The 17,694-nt window shown below is 49.1% G+C and overlaps 1 protein-coding gene across 1 annotated transcript in view; it reads right to left on the reverse strand.

Moving 5' to 3' along the window:
- Positions 1 to 17,694, reverse strand: part of SLC6A5 (solute carrier family 6 member 5) — a 54,391-nt gene that overhangs the window by 21,194 nt on the left and 15,503 nt on the right. Inside the window, exons 6-9 of the mRNA XM_027115179.1 lie at positions 17,140 to 17,281; positions 13,870 to 14,002; positions 5,398 to 5,532; positions 3,345 to 3,448 (exon numbers count right to left, since the gene is read on the reverse strand). Of these exons, the coding sequence (XP_026970980.1) occupies positions 3,345 to 3,448; positions 5,398 to 5,532; positions 13,870 to 14,002; positions 17,140 to 17,281 (514 nt within the window). The remainder of the gene's footprint in view (positions 1 to 3,344; positions 3,449 to 5,397; positions 5,533 to 13,869; positions 14,003 to 17,139; positions 17,282 to 17,694) is intronic.

A 17,694-nucleotide genomic window follows, 5' to 3' on the forward strand; every position in this document is an offset into this window, starting at 1 on the left:
TTTGTGTGCCCATGTCCACATGCCCATTCCTAAATAGGTACTCACTGTAGGCTGGTCTTGTTCTCTCTTATTCACAAGGAAAGGAACCACCAGTCCTGACTGCAGGCTCTCTTGGGCCAAGTGGATAAGCACCAAAAGACTCAAAAAACTCTCCCTCCCCTAACAGCGCTGCTCCAGGGCCTCTGGGACAGAGCTCTGGTTCCACCTGCCCGAGAACTGGATCTCCCCTCCTGGCAGTGGCAGAGGTAAGTCTGTCCATCAGAGCAGAAATTGAGGGGATGAGGCCTTTTGCAGAGTCCGGGACAGGAACGACGTATGAGAGAAGAGAAGGCGGTGGGACCAACAAATGCCATCAAGCATGAGAACAGCCTGGGGTTGGGGTACAGGGGCCTAGAAGGGCAAGGGAGGCGGGGAGAGGAGAGACCAGCGCCTCGGTGCCGGCGCCCTCTGCTGGCCAAATGGCTGCCGTTCCCGGCCTGCCCTGTCCATCCCAGACCCAAGAGAGGGGTCACAGCTAGATGGAGCCGTGAGGCCAAATTCTCTTACATGTTAGAGGCATGACCTTGACCAAGTCACTTCCTCTCCACTCTGACTTTATTTTTTTACGCATATCCACTCTTTTTTTAAATTCTTTTCCCATATAGGTCATTACAGAGTATTGAGTAGAGTTCCCTGTGCTATACAGTAGGTCCTTATTAGTCATCTAGTTTATATATAGTAGCGTGTATATGTCAATCCCAATCTCCCTATCTATCCCTCCCCCTCTTACCCTCTGGTAACCATAAGTTTGTTTCCTACATCTGTAACTCTACAAAAATTTCTGTTTTGTAGATAAGTTCATTTGTACCCTTTTCTTAGATTCCACATATAAACGATATCATATGATATTTGTCTTTCTCTGTCTGATTTACTTCACTCAGTATGACAGTCTCTAGGTCCATCCATGTGGCTACAAATGGTATTATTTTGTTCTTTTTTATGGCTGAGTAATATTCCATTGTATATATGTACCACATCTCCTTTATCCATTCATCTGTTGATGGACATTTAGGTTGCTTCCGTGTCCTGGCTATTGTAAACAGTGCCGCAATAAACAGTGCATGTATCTTTTCAAATTATGGTTTTCATCAGATATATGTCCAGTAGTGGGATTGCTGGGTCATATGGTAGTTCTATTTTTAGTTTTCTAAGGAAACTCCACACTGTTCTCCATAGTCTGTATCAATTTACATTCCCACCAACAGTGCAGGAGGCTTCCCTTCTCTCCACTCTGACTTTAAATGGTGGCAATGACTCCACCTCCCTCACAGGTTGTTGTGAGGACAGAACCAGATGAGGCCTGCACCGCATAGAGCCTGGCACAGAGCAAGTGCTCAGGATACAGTCCACCTTGTCCAGGACCTTAGTTTACTGATGGGGAAACTGAGGCCCAGGGGAAGGTAATGGGCTCATAATGGTAGGTTCTGATTTGAACCCAGACTTCTTGCCCATTAGCCACACCACACAGCCTCATTTCTAACAAAGCACAGAGCAATGCTTCCCCCTTGGACGATGCTCAGACTGAGTCTCGCGGGTCATAAGTTAATAAGCAACTATGACCAAAGAAGTTCAGACACCTTAGTCTGGCATTCTAGCTGTTACGGGCTGAATTGTGTGCCCCAAAAATGTAAATGTTGAAGTCCCAACCCCCAGTTCCTCAGAATGTGACTGCATTTGAAAATAGGGTCTTTAAACAGGTGAGTAAGTTAAGAGGAAATCGTGAGAGTGGGCGCTAATCCCATACGATTGATGCCCTTATAAGAAGAGGAGATCAGGGTGCACAGCGGGAAGACCATGTAGAGACACAGGGAGAAGACGGCCAGCTACAAGCCACGCAGAGAGGGCTCAGAAGAAACGAGCCCTGTCGATACCTTGATCTTGGACTTCTAGCCTCCAGAACTGCGAGAAAATTAATCTCTGTTGTTCAGGTCACTCACTCTGTGCTATTTGTTACGGCAGCCCCAGGAGACTAGCACAAAGGCTCTCTCCAGTCTGGCCTCAGCCAATTCTCAGGCCCTATTTCCTTCTTGCCCGGTGAGCACACACCTGCTCCAGTCTCATCAACCTGCTCCCTCCCACGTCTCCATCACACCCATCCACACTCATCCCCACCTGAAAACATTCACTTCCTCCCCTAACACCTTTTGAAATTTGGCCCAGCATAGATGTCCCTTGTGTGAGGCCATCCCAGCCAGGCTAGGCCACAGTTTAACTATAATCTCTTCCTTTTGGTTCACGAAATATCTCATGCATATTAAAAATAATAAGAATGGCTACTGCTGTCTACTGAGCACCTACTACGTGCAAAATATTGCTGTGGGAATTTTGCATACATCATCTCCTACCCTTCAACAAAATATTATAATCTGCATTTTACAGATGAGAAAACAGAGATTCAGAGAAGTGAAGTATCTTACCCATGTCTTGGAGTTTTAGAAAATGGTGAAGTCATAATACAAATGCAAGTCTCTCTGACTCCAAGGTTCTTTTTCTTTTTTTTTTTTAATCAGCCCCTCAGTATTTTCTTACTGTTTGTCACAGATGGATTTAACTTTCAGATGTCACCTCCTCCAGAAGCTGTCCAGGCTCTCTCACATCTTTGGGGTTCCAGAGTCCCCTAATATCACACTATCCAAATGTCATCCTGCACCAGAGTCACCTGAGGATCCTGTCTCGATATGTAGATTCCCAGGCCCGCCCAACCTCCCAGATGTTCTGTTTCCTAAATCTGGGAGGAGACTCAAAGTTTGCATAACTTTGGGTTTAACTGACAGATAAAACTGTAATACATTTTAACATATTGAAAGTGTACAACGTGATGATTTGATATACATATGCATTGAAACAGGAGTCCCACCATTGAGTTAATTAACACATCCATCACCAAGGTATTCTTTCCACTGTACCATGCTGCCTTTCTTACAGGGCTCTCTAGAAAGGTGTTTGTCGAGTGACTGAATGACCACACTTCATCAGCGACTACCATACAACTGTATCCATGGACTAGATAGCTCACAAATGACTATTCCAGGACACAACCAGCTGCATGGCACCTCCAGAGAAACTCAATTCCATCCCATGCGTCAGAATCAGGGTGCAAGTTGGGGTCCAAGCCAGGCCACCAGAAGGCAGCAGCTAGGCCTTAGCAGGCGATTTCCCCTACACCAGAGCTAACTGTCTGGCTCTGCCTTGGGTGAAGCGTGAGGATATGGCCTCACGTGTCTGATGACACAGCCCATGATTCTGTCCCCAGGCCCTAGTCCCATTCACCCACTACCTCTAGGGCTTGAAGTGCCTCCACGTACCTGTAGCAGTTGTTGTGGAATTTGTTGTAAGAAGAAAGAGTGATCAGGCCTCCCCATGCGGCAGATAAAGAGAAGAAAATCTGAGTGGCAGCATCTTTCCACACCTGGGAGGCAAAAGAGGGGAAGATTTAAGGTCACTGAAGGAGGCTGGCCCAGGGGAGGGGAGTCTCCCAAAGCCACACCATCTCCCCGGGGGAAAAGGCAGTCAGGACAAGATGACTTTGGCACCAACATAAACGAGAAACATACGTCATCATTTGCACTGGAAGCCAAAAAGGCAGTAAATGACCTGGGAGACTCTAACTTCATTCTAATCAAAGGAGAGGAACTCAATAAGCAATGTACACATTTCATGCTTGCAAGCCCTACAATGTAAAACTATACAGAAGGGGAGAGCCCCTTCTTTAGCTGGAAACACACTCAAAAAAACAATTTGGAACAGCAAAAATATTCATGGGTACAAAATGAAAACCTTTTAAAATTGACATTCCCCCCCAAAAATAAAAAACAAAATTGGCATTCCTAAAGATTAGGACAGTTTACTAAAAATCTGAAATTCTGTAGCCCCTCATCAAAGTAAAGCAAGCTCTGTGCCACAGCTGAGTGGCTTTTACAGTGCCTCCTCATTCTCGAACTTGGCTGACAACACCTCTTGGTCATCTTGGCGATTTCTTTTCTTTCTTTTTTTTTTTTTTTTTGAGGTACACGGGCCTTTCAGTGCCGCGGCCTCTCCCGTGGGATCTTCCCGGACCGGGGCACGAACCCACGTCCCCTGCATCGGCAGGCAGACTCTCAACCACTGAGCCGCCAGGGGAGCCCATTGGCGATTTCTTTTAATTGTCCTCATTAAACTCCAGAAAGCTACTCAAGAGTTTGAGCTATAGATTTATATGATTTGATATGGACTTCCTATCCTTTTTATTAATTAAAACTGCTTTTTAAATTGTGTTTAACATATGCAAAGAGAAAGTTCAAGTGTGTGCTGGCAAAGCCCGTACCACAACCTCCGTCCTCCCACGCTCCTCACTAACAAAGCTGTGGTTTTATTTAAAGGCAGCCATATGTCCGGCCAAATGGCCAACTCCCAGAATCAAGGAGAGGTGCAGCTGAGAGGAAATCATCATATGACTTAGTTTCTGGCCAATGATGAGAAAATCAAGTGTTATGTGGAATTTCTGGGCTTTCTCCTCTTTTAAAGAGAAGGAAGATGCCTATCTCTGTCTCTTCCCTCACTGCTTTGTGCCACCTGGAATGCTGACATGATGGGTGGAGCTCTGGCAGCTACATGGCCGCTATTCACTGAGGATGGTGGGGCGGAAAGACAGGAACCTGGGACACTGTGGAGCCACCCAGCCAGGGCTTGACTATCTACCACTGGGCTGCAAGTGAAATAAACTTTTGTTAAAGCTGCCATTATCTGGAGGTTTTTCATTATGTGCAAACTCAATCCTAGTTATGCTTTCTTAAAATCTTCTGGAAAAGCAGATTTTTCTTTAAGGTGAGAAAATGCATTTCTTATTAAACAATCACCCCCTCATGTGAAGTTTTGGGGGTTGGGAATTTTAGAGTAAGATATGCCTGTACAGAATATGCCAAGAGAAAGTGTAAGTGTGTGCTGGCTCTGTGTCTCGGTGTGCCAGAAGTATTCAAATCTGTCTGAGCCCTTTAAATTATAATTGCTTGCGGTTTGCCTAGGTGCTATTATTTTCCAACCAGGAAAACTCCATTTCCAACACACTATAATTAGCAACAGATAAGTGGCATGAGGCAGCCCAAAGCTATTAAGGGAATTTCATTCTTCATTTCAGCCTCTGCAGCCTCCCAGGCATAGGACAACTATTCCAGGAATCTGAAACCCCCAGCTGCTCAGTTCTCATTAAAAACTTCCAGAGTGTGTAACATTTCAAGATTATCAGGAGTTTGTAAAGGCAAACAGTGAAATGCCCTGTGGGCGGAGGTCTGACCCCTTCTGCTAAACAGTGTCCTGCAGCAGGACCCACCCCCATGTGCCGTTCCCCCCACAGGCACCTCATAAATGAAATCAGAAGCCCACCGTGGCATCCGTAAGTTTCTCCCACTTAGGTGTGATGAAGTACCAAATCCCAGCACCAGCTCCAGGCAGGGTAACTCCTCGGATGAGAAGAATCACCAGCACGACGTACGGGAACGTGGCCGTGAAGTACACCACCTGGAAAAGCCACCGACATGGGGGCAGGAAGGAGCAGACACACGGGATGTGACCAAAGGAGGATCGACAGAGGCAGAGTGTGAGCTGCCACCCGGACGCAAGTGCCTGATAGGGTAGTTTTCCCCAAACTCTTCCAGGTCTGGGGACACAAGGAAGGCACTGGGACCAAAGGTGAATCAGAGAGAGCCAGAAATGAAGTCTTTTTTTTTTGCAGTACGCGGGCCTCTCACTATTGTGGCCTCTCCCGTTGCGGAGCACAGGCTCCGGACGCGCAGGCTCAGTGGCCATGGCTCACGGGCCCAGCCGCTCCGCGGCATGTGGGATCTTCCCAGACCGGGGCACGAACCCATGTCCCCTGCATTGGCAGGCGGACTCTCAACCACTACACCACCAGGGAAGCCCAGAAATGAAATCTTGAGGGGGACACCCAAGACTGTGGATTGAGTCAGCCTGCAGCGCAGAAGTGGACAACTCCCTAAGGACCAACTGAAAGAGAAAGGTTATGTGCCCCCCTCCTCCCTAACTCCTAGCCCACCCTCTGCTTCAGGCCCCAAATCCCACCATTAGAGATTAATTTCTTTATCTTAAGTTTTCCATCCTTGTTTATACACACACCCTAAGTGAGGCAGCCTAGTGACATGAGAGAACCATGATCTTAGAATTAGACATATTTAGGTTCAAATAAAATCACATCTCTGGCCCTGAGTAGCTATGAGACTTAGGTCAAGCTAATCAGCTCTCTGAATCTCAGTTTCTGCAGCTGTAAACTGGGGATAATAGCACGTTTCTTAAAATAATTGAGGATTAAATGGGCCCCTAGCACAGCACCTAACTTGTAACAGATGGTCATTCAATGCAGTTAAGTTCAACAAGCATTTATCACGGCCTACTATGACCTGGGAGCTGTGCCAGGGCTTAGATGCATAATGGTGAAGGAACTCGACCTCGGAGACCCAGAGACAATGTCTGAATAATGGGCTAAGCAGTTCCAAACAGGACACTGTGAAGTCCTGGGGAAGACACTGGGTTCAATCCAGGAGAGTACAGAAAGATGCATGGCGATGACGTGCGAGTTGGATCTTAGAGGCCAAGTGCAACGCAGAGGAGGTGAGGTGAGATAGGAAGGTGAGGGAAGAAAGTGGGAAAGGCAGGGGTGAGGGCAAGGCCCTAAATTCACTAGGAGCACAGCACACAGTTGAGACTAAGAGCAATGGGGCACTAGAGACATGGAAGGAGACAGGTCGTGGAGGCCCTGAGTACCAGCCAAAGGAGACTCCTGGATTCTGAACGAGAGGGAAGGACCAGAGCCAAGAAATATTTAGGAAGTATCATCAGCAGAACTTTGGGGCCGTGGTTGAATGGGGATCAGTGAGAGGCACCTTCCTTATCTGTCAATCAAACCTCAGAATGGGGCTTCCCTGGTGGCGCAGTGGCTGAGAGTCCGCCTGCCAATGCAGGGGACACGGGTTCGTGCCCTGGTCCGGGAAGATCCCACATGCCACAGAGTGGCTGGGCCCGTGAGCCATGGCCACTGAGCCTGTGCGTCCGGAGCCTGTGCTCTGCAATGGGAGAGGCCACAATAGTGAGAGGCCCACGTACCGCAAAAAAAAAAAAAACAAAAAAAACCTCAGAATGCAGGAAGGGCTTGGGACCAGGATTCAGTAGACAGAGAGAAGAGCAGACTGGGAGAGCTTGGGCTCTGCACTCCAACGGGCCTGAGTTCAAACCCTAGCTCCATCACTTATGAGCTGGGCCACCTTGGGAAGTGACTTAACCTCACTGAGTCTCAGTGTCCACACCTGCACAGTGGCGATAACAAAAGCATACTCCTCACAGGGCTGTTGGAAGAGCACAATGGGACGATGCATACGCCATGGAACAGGCCTGGGACCCTGGAAAGGGAAGTACCATTTCTGTCTTGCCAATGACTCCTAAATTTAATAACCCTCGCAACCCTCAGCTCATAGGCCAGTTACATCCCAAAAGTACAGTAGGAGACACTTGGAAGGATGAGGCTAAGCTCCTGTCCTGGACCACCAAACCCTCCCTCATCCTCACCCACAGGATGGGCATAGACAGCCGGCTGAGCACTGTTGGTTCAGAGCCCCTCTGTGCTCACCCCCAGCCTTCCATCCTGGGGAAGCCAGAACACCTGCCTCCGGGCGGGAGATACAGTCCCCGTCACACGCTGGCTGCACAGAGCCCATGGCCTGACAGGGGCTCCAGCCCGGCAGCGACTGGCAGGCACTGGGATGTTTAAGAGATGAGAACTGATCCAAGGACTTGCAAAGGATGGATTGAGGGAAAGTTAGGGTTGCGATGAAGATAAATCTCTCGGGGTTACTTCTTATTAATCCAATAAATACACACATATGCATACATAGGCACACATATTCTTGAGCATCTAATATGTTCCAGGCACATGCTGGGCAGGGTGGCTGGGACGATGGCCATAATAAAGGGGAGGACAGGGAAGGCCTCACTGAGAAGTTGCCCAGGACTTGAAGGAAGTGAGAAAGCGCCAACTGGATATCTGGGAGAACATTCCAGACAGAGGAAACCGCTGGAGTAAAGACCCTAAGAAGGGAGTGTGCCAGCCTTCTAGGGGCAGCCAGACAGCCGCTGTGGCTGGGCAGGGGCACAGGTGGGAGAGGAAGGCAGGGGTAGGGGTGGAGGCAGGGACAGATCCTGCAGAGCCTTGTGGGCCCGTGTGGGTGGGGAGGGGATGGGGAACTACTGCAGGGATTTGGGCAGAGGAGTGATACAATCTAACATTTTAGCTGTCGCCGGCTTGCTGCGTCACGTTTACACTGCAGGGGCAGCGGTTAGGAGGCCACAGCAGCAGTCCAGGCAAGGGACAGCAATGGTTCCACCCAGGGTGTTTCAGGGCAGTTAGGAGAAATGATCAGAAACCAGATACACCGTGCAGGAAGAGCAACAGAAAGTCCTGACCAATTTAATGTGGAGTGAGGGGGGCGGGAGGCAGGAGTCAAGGGTGACCCCAAAGGTTGTGGCCTCAGCAGCTGGTGGGCAGAGTTTCCGTCAGCTGAAATGGGACAGGCTGCAGGTCAAGGAAAGATAAGGAGTTATTTCTTCCTCTAAATCCAATTACTCGTCAAGGCCAAAGTCTTCCTGTCTACAGACCAGAGATGGGCTGGTCTCCTTTTCTCTGCACTGCTGCCACCACTGACCAGGAGTCTCCTCCCTGTTCCCCAGGACAGCAGCCCCCTTCACTCTTTGCCCTGAGGCACTGGAATTACCAGGGACCATGAAGGGGGGGCTCCCTGCTCCCTCCTATCCACCGCCAAAGCTGCTTCTCTCCTTCCCCTTAAGTGAAACCCTTCCACACACAGCCGGTAGGAAACCCAAAGGCATCTGACGTCTCAGGAGAAAATCACCCACCACAGGATGACCCGGGCTGTCCTCCCAGCTGTCGGATGGGGCTGGGGAGAGGAACGCTACAGGGCCGGGTGGGGCCCCGCCAAGACAGAAGGGGCAGGGTGACAACTAAGGGATATCCTCTTCACCTCCTGACCATGTGGAGCTGGTGGGAGATGAGGGTGGAAGGAGGCAAGGGAGAGGAGATGACATAGAAAGTGGGGTCCGGCAGGAAGAAGACCCCAAGAGTGGCACCAGTCTAACCGGCTGAGACGCTGCTCCCATTTGAGTGCGGGAGACAGCGCATTTCTGGAGTTCCCTCCATGGATCAGCTCTTTGCAGTCCCATTTTACAGAGGAGGAAACTGGGGCTCAGGTTAAGCCTCTCACAAAGGGTTAAATATCTCACTCAAGGTCTCCCAGCTGGAGCCAAGGTCCAGACTTGAAGCTTTCTAACTACAAAGCCTATTTCCATACCTTTAATGCCACTCGCTGGGCCACAGGATCAGAAACGTGTGAGGCAGGGCGGGGACTAGAGTGAGGCAAGGGAACACCCGGGGTGCACAATTTAAGGAAGCACTCACCCTCATGGGGCCGAGCCTGCACATGCAGGAACCTGGGAGTGAGCGCCGCCTTAAATTTCACACCCTAGGCACTTGCTTGCCTCACCAGGTCCGGCCCTGGTATGTGGAATGATGCACTCACTTTGTCAATGGGGATTGCGGTGAACTGAAAGGGCACACAGTTTCATTTCGAAATCCCGGGGATGCCTCCGATGTGAGTCAAGTGTTAGTCAGGTGTTTGTGGAGGTCTCTTCACAGCTAGTTCTCCTGTGTCACGGGGGCTTCAGAATGTACCTGTTTCAGGATGGACTGGCAGCAGAATTAAACTTGAACAGTAATGAATTATACTTGGCAGGAGTGACAATGACGAGTTGATCTGAGCCTGCTGGCCCGACACCTGGCAGCACAGTCCTCACAACGGGAGCCCTGAACAGGTGGTAAGGCCACTGTCCCCACCCCAGCCAGTGCCAGCTAATTAAGCTGGCTTTGTGTCCTCGCCATAACTCTCAGAAGAGCGGCCCCTGAGGTCAGATGGGCTGCATTTGACCTTCAGGCTGCCTGCTGGTCGCCCGTGCCTCTGGAATTCTAGCTGCTCAAAGGGAGACTCAGGTCTCATAGGAAGCAACCGGCCACTCTTGTCTCCTAGGGCCCTGAACAAGAGGAACAGAGTTTATCTTGCCGCAACAGAAGAAGGACATCTCTGTTGCTTAGAAATGACAGTCTTGGTGGAACTTCGGTCACAAAGGAGCCCGTCATAATGAGGTGCTGCAGCCGTGCTTCCAAACAAAGCTCCGTGATTAATGTCTGCACGAGCCAGGGCAGGATAATAAACCGGGAGGCATTATTTCCGGTGGTATTCCTCATTAAAAGAAAATCCATCATTGAACCCTAATTGGAAGCCTCGCTCAATGAAGCAGAAAGATAACTTAGCAGATCTAAAAGAAAAGCTGACTTGCTCAGGGCTACTCAAAAATCCCCATTTCAGAGAGAGAGAGCCCAGAAAATCTAGCACCAAGGATTAAATTCTAAATCAATGCCAAGAACTGATCCTAACACCATCCCCCCAAAACTGCAGACTGATAAGCAAAGAAGGATCTTAGAGAATATTTATCTTAACCTTGAATTTGCAGATGTGGAAGATGGGACCCGGATGCCTCCTGGGACTTGCCCAGCTGGTAATGACAGCTATTGACAGCAGGACGGGGTAGCAGTGCAAGGGTCCTGATTCACAGTGGGGGGACTTTTATCCCCCCAGATGCAAATGATGGCTCCAGAATTCTGCATTTCCATCTATTCCTAACAGCCCCTCCTTGGGAGAGGATGTCACGTAGTGGAAAGAGCCTAGGCTTTAAAGGGAGACAGACCTGGGTTCAAATCCCAGCGCTGCCACTTAAAAGCTGTGTGACTGGGACTTCCCTGTGGTCCAGTGGCTAAGACTCTGCGCTCCCAATGCAGGGGGCCCGGGTTCCATCTCTGGTCAGGGAACTAGATCCCACATGCTGCAACTAAGAGTTCTCATGCCGCAACTAAGACCCAGCGCAGCAAAATAAATAAATAAATAATTTTAAAAATAATAAAGTAAAATAAAGTATTCGGGAGTTTGTCAGTAGGTTATATGTAAATACTACACCATTAAAAAAAAAAAAAGCTGTGTGACCTCCAGCAATTTACTCTACCTTGATGAGCCTCAGCTTCTCTATCTATAAAATGGGAAGAAATGTCCTTACCTAGCTGGTTGTTTGGCAGATTGAATGCCCTAATGCAGATGAAGTACTTAGCAGAGTGCCTGGCACACAGAGTGTTCAACCAACTTCCCTTTCTCTTTCCATTTTCCCACCAGAGCCACTGCTTTCAAGATGTCATCACGGGGAAATATCCACTCAATACATCAGCCAATCATTATCACAAAAATGAAGAGTTAATGTCAATTAAGAACTGATCATATGCCAGGTATTTTTTATATATATTTATTATATATTTATATATATTATCTATATATATATATTCTCTCACCTAATCTTAGAACAGCTCTACGAGGTATGTACTATTATCCCCATTTTACAGATGAGGAAACTGAGGTTCCAATGGTTAAACAGCTTGTCCAGAGTTACACAACTAGAAAGTGATCAAGACGGGATTTGAACTCAGACTGATCTGACTCTAAAGCCACCAGGCCATCCTTCCTCATGTCGCCAACAAGGCTGCTGTTCTGATCCTCCTCACCTAACACGTCTTCTCCTGCCAATCACACCTTCTAGCCTATTCTGCTAGAGACCTGTCCGGCCACTTCGATTATGGTTGAAGGTGCCCTCTCTCCATCTCTAGCTATACGTGATGGTCCTGCAGTTTGATTTTGGCTGAGCAAAGACATGGTCCCTCTTGCTAAACAATCACCACCTGGCTGGCCCTTCTTTTTTTTTTTGCGGTACGCGGGCCTCTCACTGTTGTGGCCTCTCCCATTGCGGAGCACAGGCTCCGGACGCGCAGGCTCAGCGGCCATGGCTCACGGGCCCAGCCACTCTGCGGCATGTGGGATCTTCCCGGACTGGGGCACGAACCTGCGTCCCCTGCATCGGCAGGCAGACTCTCAAACACTGCGCCACCAGGGAAGCCCTGGCTGGCCCTTTATTGCCACTCCAAGCTCAGTTCCAAGTCACGGAAGGCGAGGAGCCCAGGAAACCTCAGGACTCACAGGACGTTACCGTGAGGGTCATGTTAACATTTCCTCATCTTCCTGCTGCCCTAGAAAAACAATTGCTCCAGTCTCATAATACTCATTCAGAGTTAGCAGGGTCCTCAATCCCAGCTCTCATTTTACAGAGGGGGAAACAGAGGTCAGAGAGGAAAAGTACCCCCAGCTCACCCAGCAAGTGTTCTGACAGAATCATGTTAGAGCCAGCAGGTCTTAGACATCACCCAATCCAACTGCCTTCACTTTAGAAATGAGACAACCGAAGCCTCCTGAAATAGCTAAGATAAAGAAAATCCGCTTTCCACTTATCGGCTAAATAAATAAAAGCTAAGGGCAAATCCAAAGCTCAACCAGGTTTCATCGTCCAAGCGGAGATGTCCCTACACAGAAAACACCACGGAAGGGCTGGGGGGCTAGAACCCAGGTCTCCTAACCCCCAGTCTGGCTCTCTCCCCACCTGATGTCATTTAAGGGCACCACTGGCTCAGGTGACCCTGACCAAGCTGCCAGAATCCACCATTCAAGCCCGTGTGGAACCAGATTACATGGAGGGCACCAGAAGGAATTGTTATCAGACGGCCCTCGTGAGCTTGTCCATGAGTCCAGGGAGAAGACAGACCGCTCTCTGTAGCTGCTGGGTGCCAGGTGTGGGTGCCTGGTGGGGCCTGTGAAGCATGCCTGGGAGGTGAGAGGCGGCACGGACCCTCACCCCCGTGAGGCCGGATCCTTCCAAACGGGTTGTTTGCTGTTGCGACCACAGTAAACCCTGGCCTGGACGACTGGACCAAGCCGAACTCCACAACCTATGGTCTCAGAGTCCACCATCACATTCTATTCCTTGGGCCTTAAAGACATTTGGGGTTTCATGCTGAGACATGCAAATGACTCTTCAGACGATGACCTCGTATTGGTTATCATCAAAGTGGTTGCTTAACCATTTCACGGGGTTTTTCTAAAGCAGCAGGAAGATGAGGGGAAAACACTGGGACCTTTACCACAACATCCAGCGTGTCCTGAGGGACCCTGCACACCGTGCCTGCCGTGCCTTGGAACTGAGCTTGGGGTGGGTGTCCCACCACCTCCAAAGGACCTGCCAAGCGACTATCTAGCAAGAGGGGCCAAGCACGTGCTCGACCAAACTCCCACTGGCAGGATTATCGCCCTGTCATGCTGGGGGCACGTGGGGTGGGAGAGTGTTGGGATGGGGTTGGAGAAAGGGCACGAAAGGCGGAGAACGGGGTGGTCAGGAGTGAGGAGAAGGAATCCCCTTCACAACTCTGATCTTCTTCCAGCTTCCTGGGAGGAGCAGTGACTGAGCTGGCAGCCAGACCAAGAAGCAAAAAGCCGGCAGCACCAACTCTAGACTTTCGGGAGAGATTGAATCCTATCGGGGAGTGCCATCTGCTGAGTGAAGGGTCCCCACTAGGGAAGGAAGGAAACTCACCACAGAGCTCCCGCCATCCACTAGGAGCCCTGAGTACATCTGTCTCAGTTAACCCTTAAAACCTCCCGGGGAGAAAGGCATCATTATCCCATTTTACAGACAGCAGTGAAGTCACTTGTCCAAGGCCTCACAGCTACTCAGGGACGAGTCAGAATTCCACCCACGCCTCCCAACTCTCATCCCAGTGCCCTTTGGCTGCTCTATGACACAAACAGCCCTGGGGGTCCCAGAGCTTTCTCTCAGATAAATACAAGTTCTTACTTTTCCTGAAGACTTGATTCCTTTTGCCAGGGATGCATACACAATCACCCAAGCCAGGAAGAGGCAGAAGGCCAGTGGCCACCTGATCTCGCCAGGATATTCAATCCCTGCAGAAATCTTCAGCACAAAGTACCTATGAGTTGAAAGGAGAGAGAAGGGAGGGGAGGAAGGAGGGGAAGGATGAGCTGGCGGAGGTGACAGTCTGCAGGCTTTTTCTTCCTGCAGAGCCTCAGACAAAATCCCAGCATCCCCACCCTCCCCATCAGGGACCTGATCAGATCAGGTTGTGAGGGATTTGCTGATCCGGGCTCCCTCCCACAGCTGTCTGCGGTGAGACCAACTGAATTTACCCTGCTTTTAATTAATTATGGCACTAAAGGGGCTTCCCTGGTGGCGCAGTGGTTGAGAATCCACCTGCCAATGCAGGGGACACAGGTTCGAGCCCTGGTCCGGGAAAATCCCACATGCTGCGAAGCAACTAAGCCCGTGTTCCACAACTACTGAGCCTGCACTCTAGAGCTCGTGGGCCACAACTACTGAGCCCGCGTGCCACAACTACTGAAGCCCGCGCGCCTAGAGCCGCGTGCTCCTTAACAAGAGAAGCCACCGTAATGAGAAGCCTGCATACCACAGTGAAGAGTAGCCCCCACTCGCTGCAACTAGAGAAAGCCCGCGCGCAGCAACGAAGATACAACGCAGCCAAAAATAAATAAATTTAAAAAAAAATTATGGTCCTAAAGGACCTACTGTATTAGCACAGGGAACTATACTCAATATTTTGTAATAACCTATAAGGGAAAAGAATCTAAAAGAGAATATGTGTGTGTGTGTAACTGAATCACTTTGCTATATACCTGAAATTAACACCATATTATAATTCAACTATACTTCGACTTAAAAAAAATTATTTATGGCCCTGGGCGGGCTCTGAACAAGGCTATGTCAGCTCCACCATCATCTGGAGCTGCCCCAGGAGCAGTGCAACAAATCCAACAGCGTCGGGGGTCCTGGTGTAGCAGCCCCTGGAATGGGCATTATGGAGGTTGTTGTCTTTCCATAAGGACACATCACTAACAGAAACTCTGAACTGTCAAGGATGATTTTTGTGTGTTTCTGTATTGTTCTACTCTTTTGTGGGAACGTATCCCAATAGTTTTTGTACAACTTTAAATTTAAAAAAATCAGTACAGAGTCATTATGGTAAAAGAATTTAAAATGCCGCTGTGCATTTTGGTTCAGGTTGTGATGAGCATGTCCCAGGGCTGAGGTTGGCTGAAATGTAAAAGCAGGGCTGGCGGGTCCTTACTCAAGGAACGTATTCGAAGACAGACAACCAGCCGCAAACAGAAGGGGGCTGGCGCTCATCTGTAGCGGCTGCTGGCACCTGTGTGTAAGCTGAAGGTGGCGACGCCCACATCCCTGGCTAGAGGGCAAGCAGGTAGCCTCATCCCTGGGGACAGGAAGCAGCTTCAGAGACCATGAGTCATGACGCCAGAGGGGACAATCCCCTCAACTCTGTGATAAAGTCACATAGCCTGGATGAAAGTGCTGTGCATGTAGGTGGGTGTCTTTCTGTGACCTGAATCAAGGGCCAGCCAGCATCCAGACTCTACTGGACTGCAGACATGACAGCCGAGTGTCCTGACCTGCTGAGGGAAGTGAAGGGGACAGCACCCCTCCGGCCAGCTAGCCAGCGACACTGTGAGAGGCTGTTTTGCGGTTCACAAGAGCAACCCGGAGCTCTTTTAGTCTCAACTCCTGGGGCAATCTGGGCTCTAGAGTAGAGTAGAAGTCACCAAGGGTGGAACCAGCCTGGGCTACCAAACCTTAGGGACCATACTTCTAAAGCACTGAAAAGGACCCCCAACCCTACAATGGGCAGGCCACCTAGCCAACAATTCCACGGCCCCTTGGCCATCTCAACTACTCCATGATTTAATAAGGGATGTTGGATGGGCCCCAAGAAGCTCCTGATAACATTCCCTCTTGGAAACTAAGACTGGTCCCAGAGGATTAGCAAAGCCACCAAAAGCAGATTTGCAAAACACTTCATAATACACCTGACCACATGGATTATGTGATCAGATTTCAGCCCACCACGAGGTCAGACTCCTTTCTCAGAGCTCAGGGTGAATCAAGGCCCACCCTCACTGGTCCTACGTTTTCTTCAAAGGGGATTATTTCTTCATTCAGCCTAAGTGCCCCCCTTCTGTTCTACAGGAAACATCCATGTGCCCTCTAAGTCCACAAGAGAGAAAGCTTGGAAGAACTAGTGGGAACAGTAGTAACCACTTCCTATTATCTAAGTAAAGGCCACAAACCAGGGGCCCCCTGACACATGCATTTTACGTGACCCCAGTGTTTCATCTGAATTCGTTTGCTAACATTTAAAGTGGGAGAGACACATAAAAACTCCTATTTGATTTCCAACTTCTCTTGTAAAATGGAAGCTCTGGCAGCACTGCCTACAATTCCCATAAGACAGGGGCCAGTTGGAGCTGAGCATCAGCAGCCTCCCTTCCACTGGGCAGACCTCCCCTCCTGTTGGCCACAGTCCCCACCATTCTCTATCGTCTTACCTCTACCTCCCTACCAAGCCCCCAAGTACATTTGAGTTTACAAGCCCCGACTTAAGGCTTAGCTAGAGAACATTATCTACTCTCTGTTGAACTCTGTCTCCATCTACCTCCCTTATGAAATAATTCCCTGAACGTTATTAAATCTTCCTGTGGTGGCTGAGGATTTCCTCAATCCCCAAACCTCAATCCCCAGTGTCTGGCAAAATGGACGAAGAAAGTAGAAAACTAAGACAGAACTGTTTAAAAGAGAAAAAAAAGGAAAGAATTAGTTCTTCTTTAAACCAAATCACTGATCATGATTTGTTTCCTGACTTTCCTGAATTTTTGTCTCTCTTCCCCTCACAAGTGCAGAAGGAAAAAAATAAAACAAGTAAAAACGAAAAACAACGTAGTCAACTGAAGGTCTGCTTAGATCGCATCGGAGGAAGGTTTTGCAATGTTTTTGGCATCAGCGTCATGAACTACAGCGGCACCAATTCTGTTCCCACCAGCATTCAGCCAACTCTCCTCTCCAGGCCCACAGGGCACAGTAACCCGCTCCCAGAAGCCAGACCAGGGAAAAAAATCTTCCTCCCTGAGCATCTGAGTAGGTAGGGAGGTACAGAGGGAGGCAACCCATCCCTCTAGTCTACAAGTTGGATAGTCACTAATTCACTGGGTTTCTCTTAGAAAAGTTTTTTAAAAATCTTACTTGAAATACTCTTCACTCCCACTGACAAATGTTTTGTTGGCCTGGCTGGTGAAATTAACCATTGTCAAGTTGGGATAAGCCGTCATGCAGAAAGTTGAGTTCTTGATCTGTATTTTGGGATGGTCACTGATCACACAGGAATCTGTTTAGGAGAGGATGGAACGAAAACACAGTTAAATCTGTACAGAAAGTAGACACGTGTATCTCTCTAGCAACTTAAAAATAAAAGCCAAACATATTTGCCAAATATTGGAGAGTAGCTTTGTGAGGGTATTAACCGAGCAAAGCTAGACGCAGATGAACCCCCAAATTGTGTGCTATTCATCCCAGAGCCCCCAGTACCCCCCAGCAGTGCCCGGTCCTGGCAACAATGGCTCTCATTTCTGGAGCGCTCCCTACACGCCAAGCACTTTACATGCATTATCTCACGTAAGGCTCACAACAGCCTGTGCTGTGGGTACTATTGCCTCCGTCTTTCAGATGAGGGAAAAGCCTCAGAGGTTAGGTCATTCTACCAAAATCACACAGCTAATGAGGAAGAGAATCAGGATTCAA

The sequence above is a fragment of the Aethalodelphis obliquidens genome, unplaced genomic scaffold (assembly GCF_003676395.1).
Source record: "Aethalodelphis obliquidens isolate GAN/ISIS:26980383/991018 unplaced genomic scaffold, ASM367639v1 scaffold14, whole genome shotgun sequence".
NCBI lineage: Eukaryota > Metazoa > Chordata > Mammalia > Artiodactyla > Delphinidae > Aethalodelphis > Aethalodelphis obliquidens.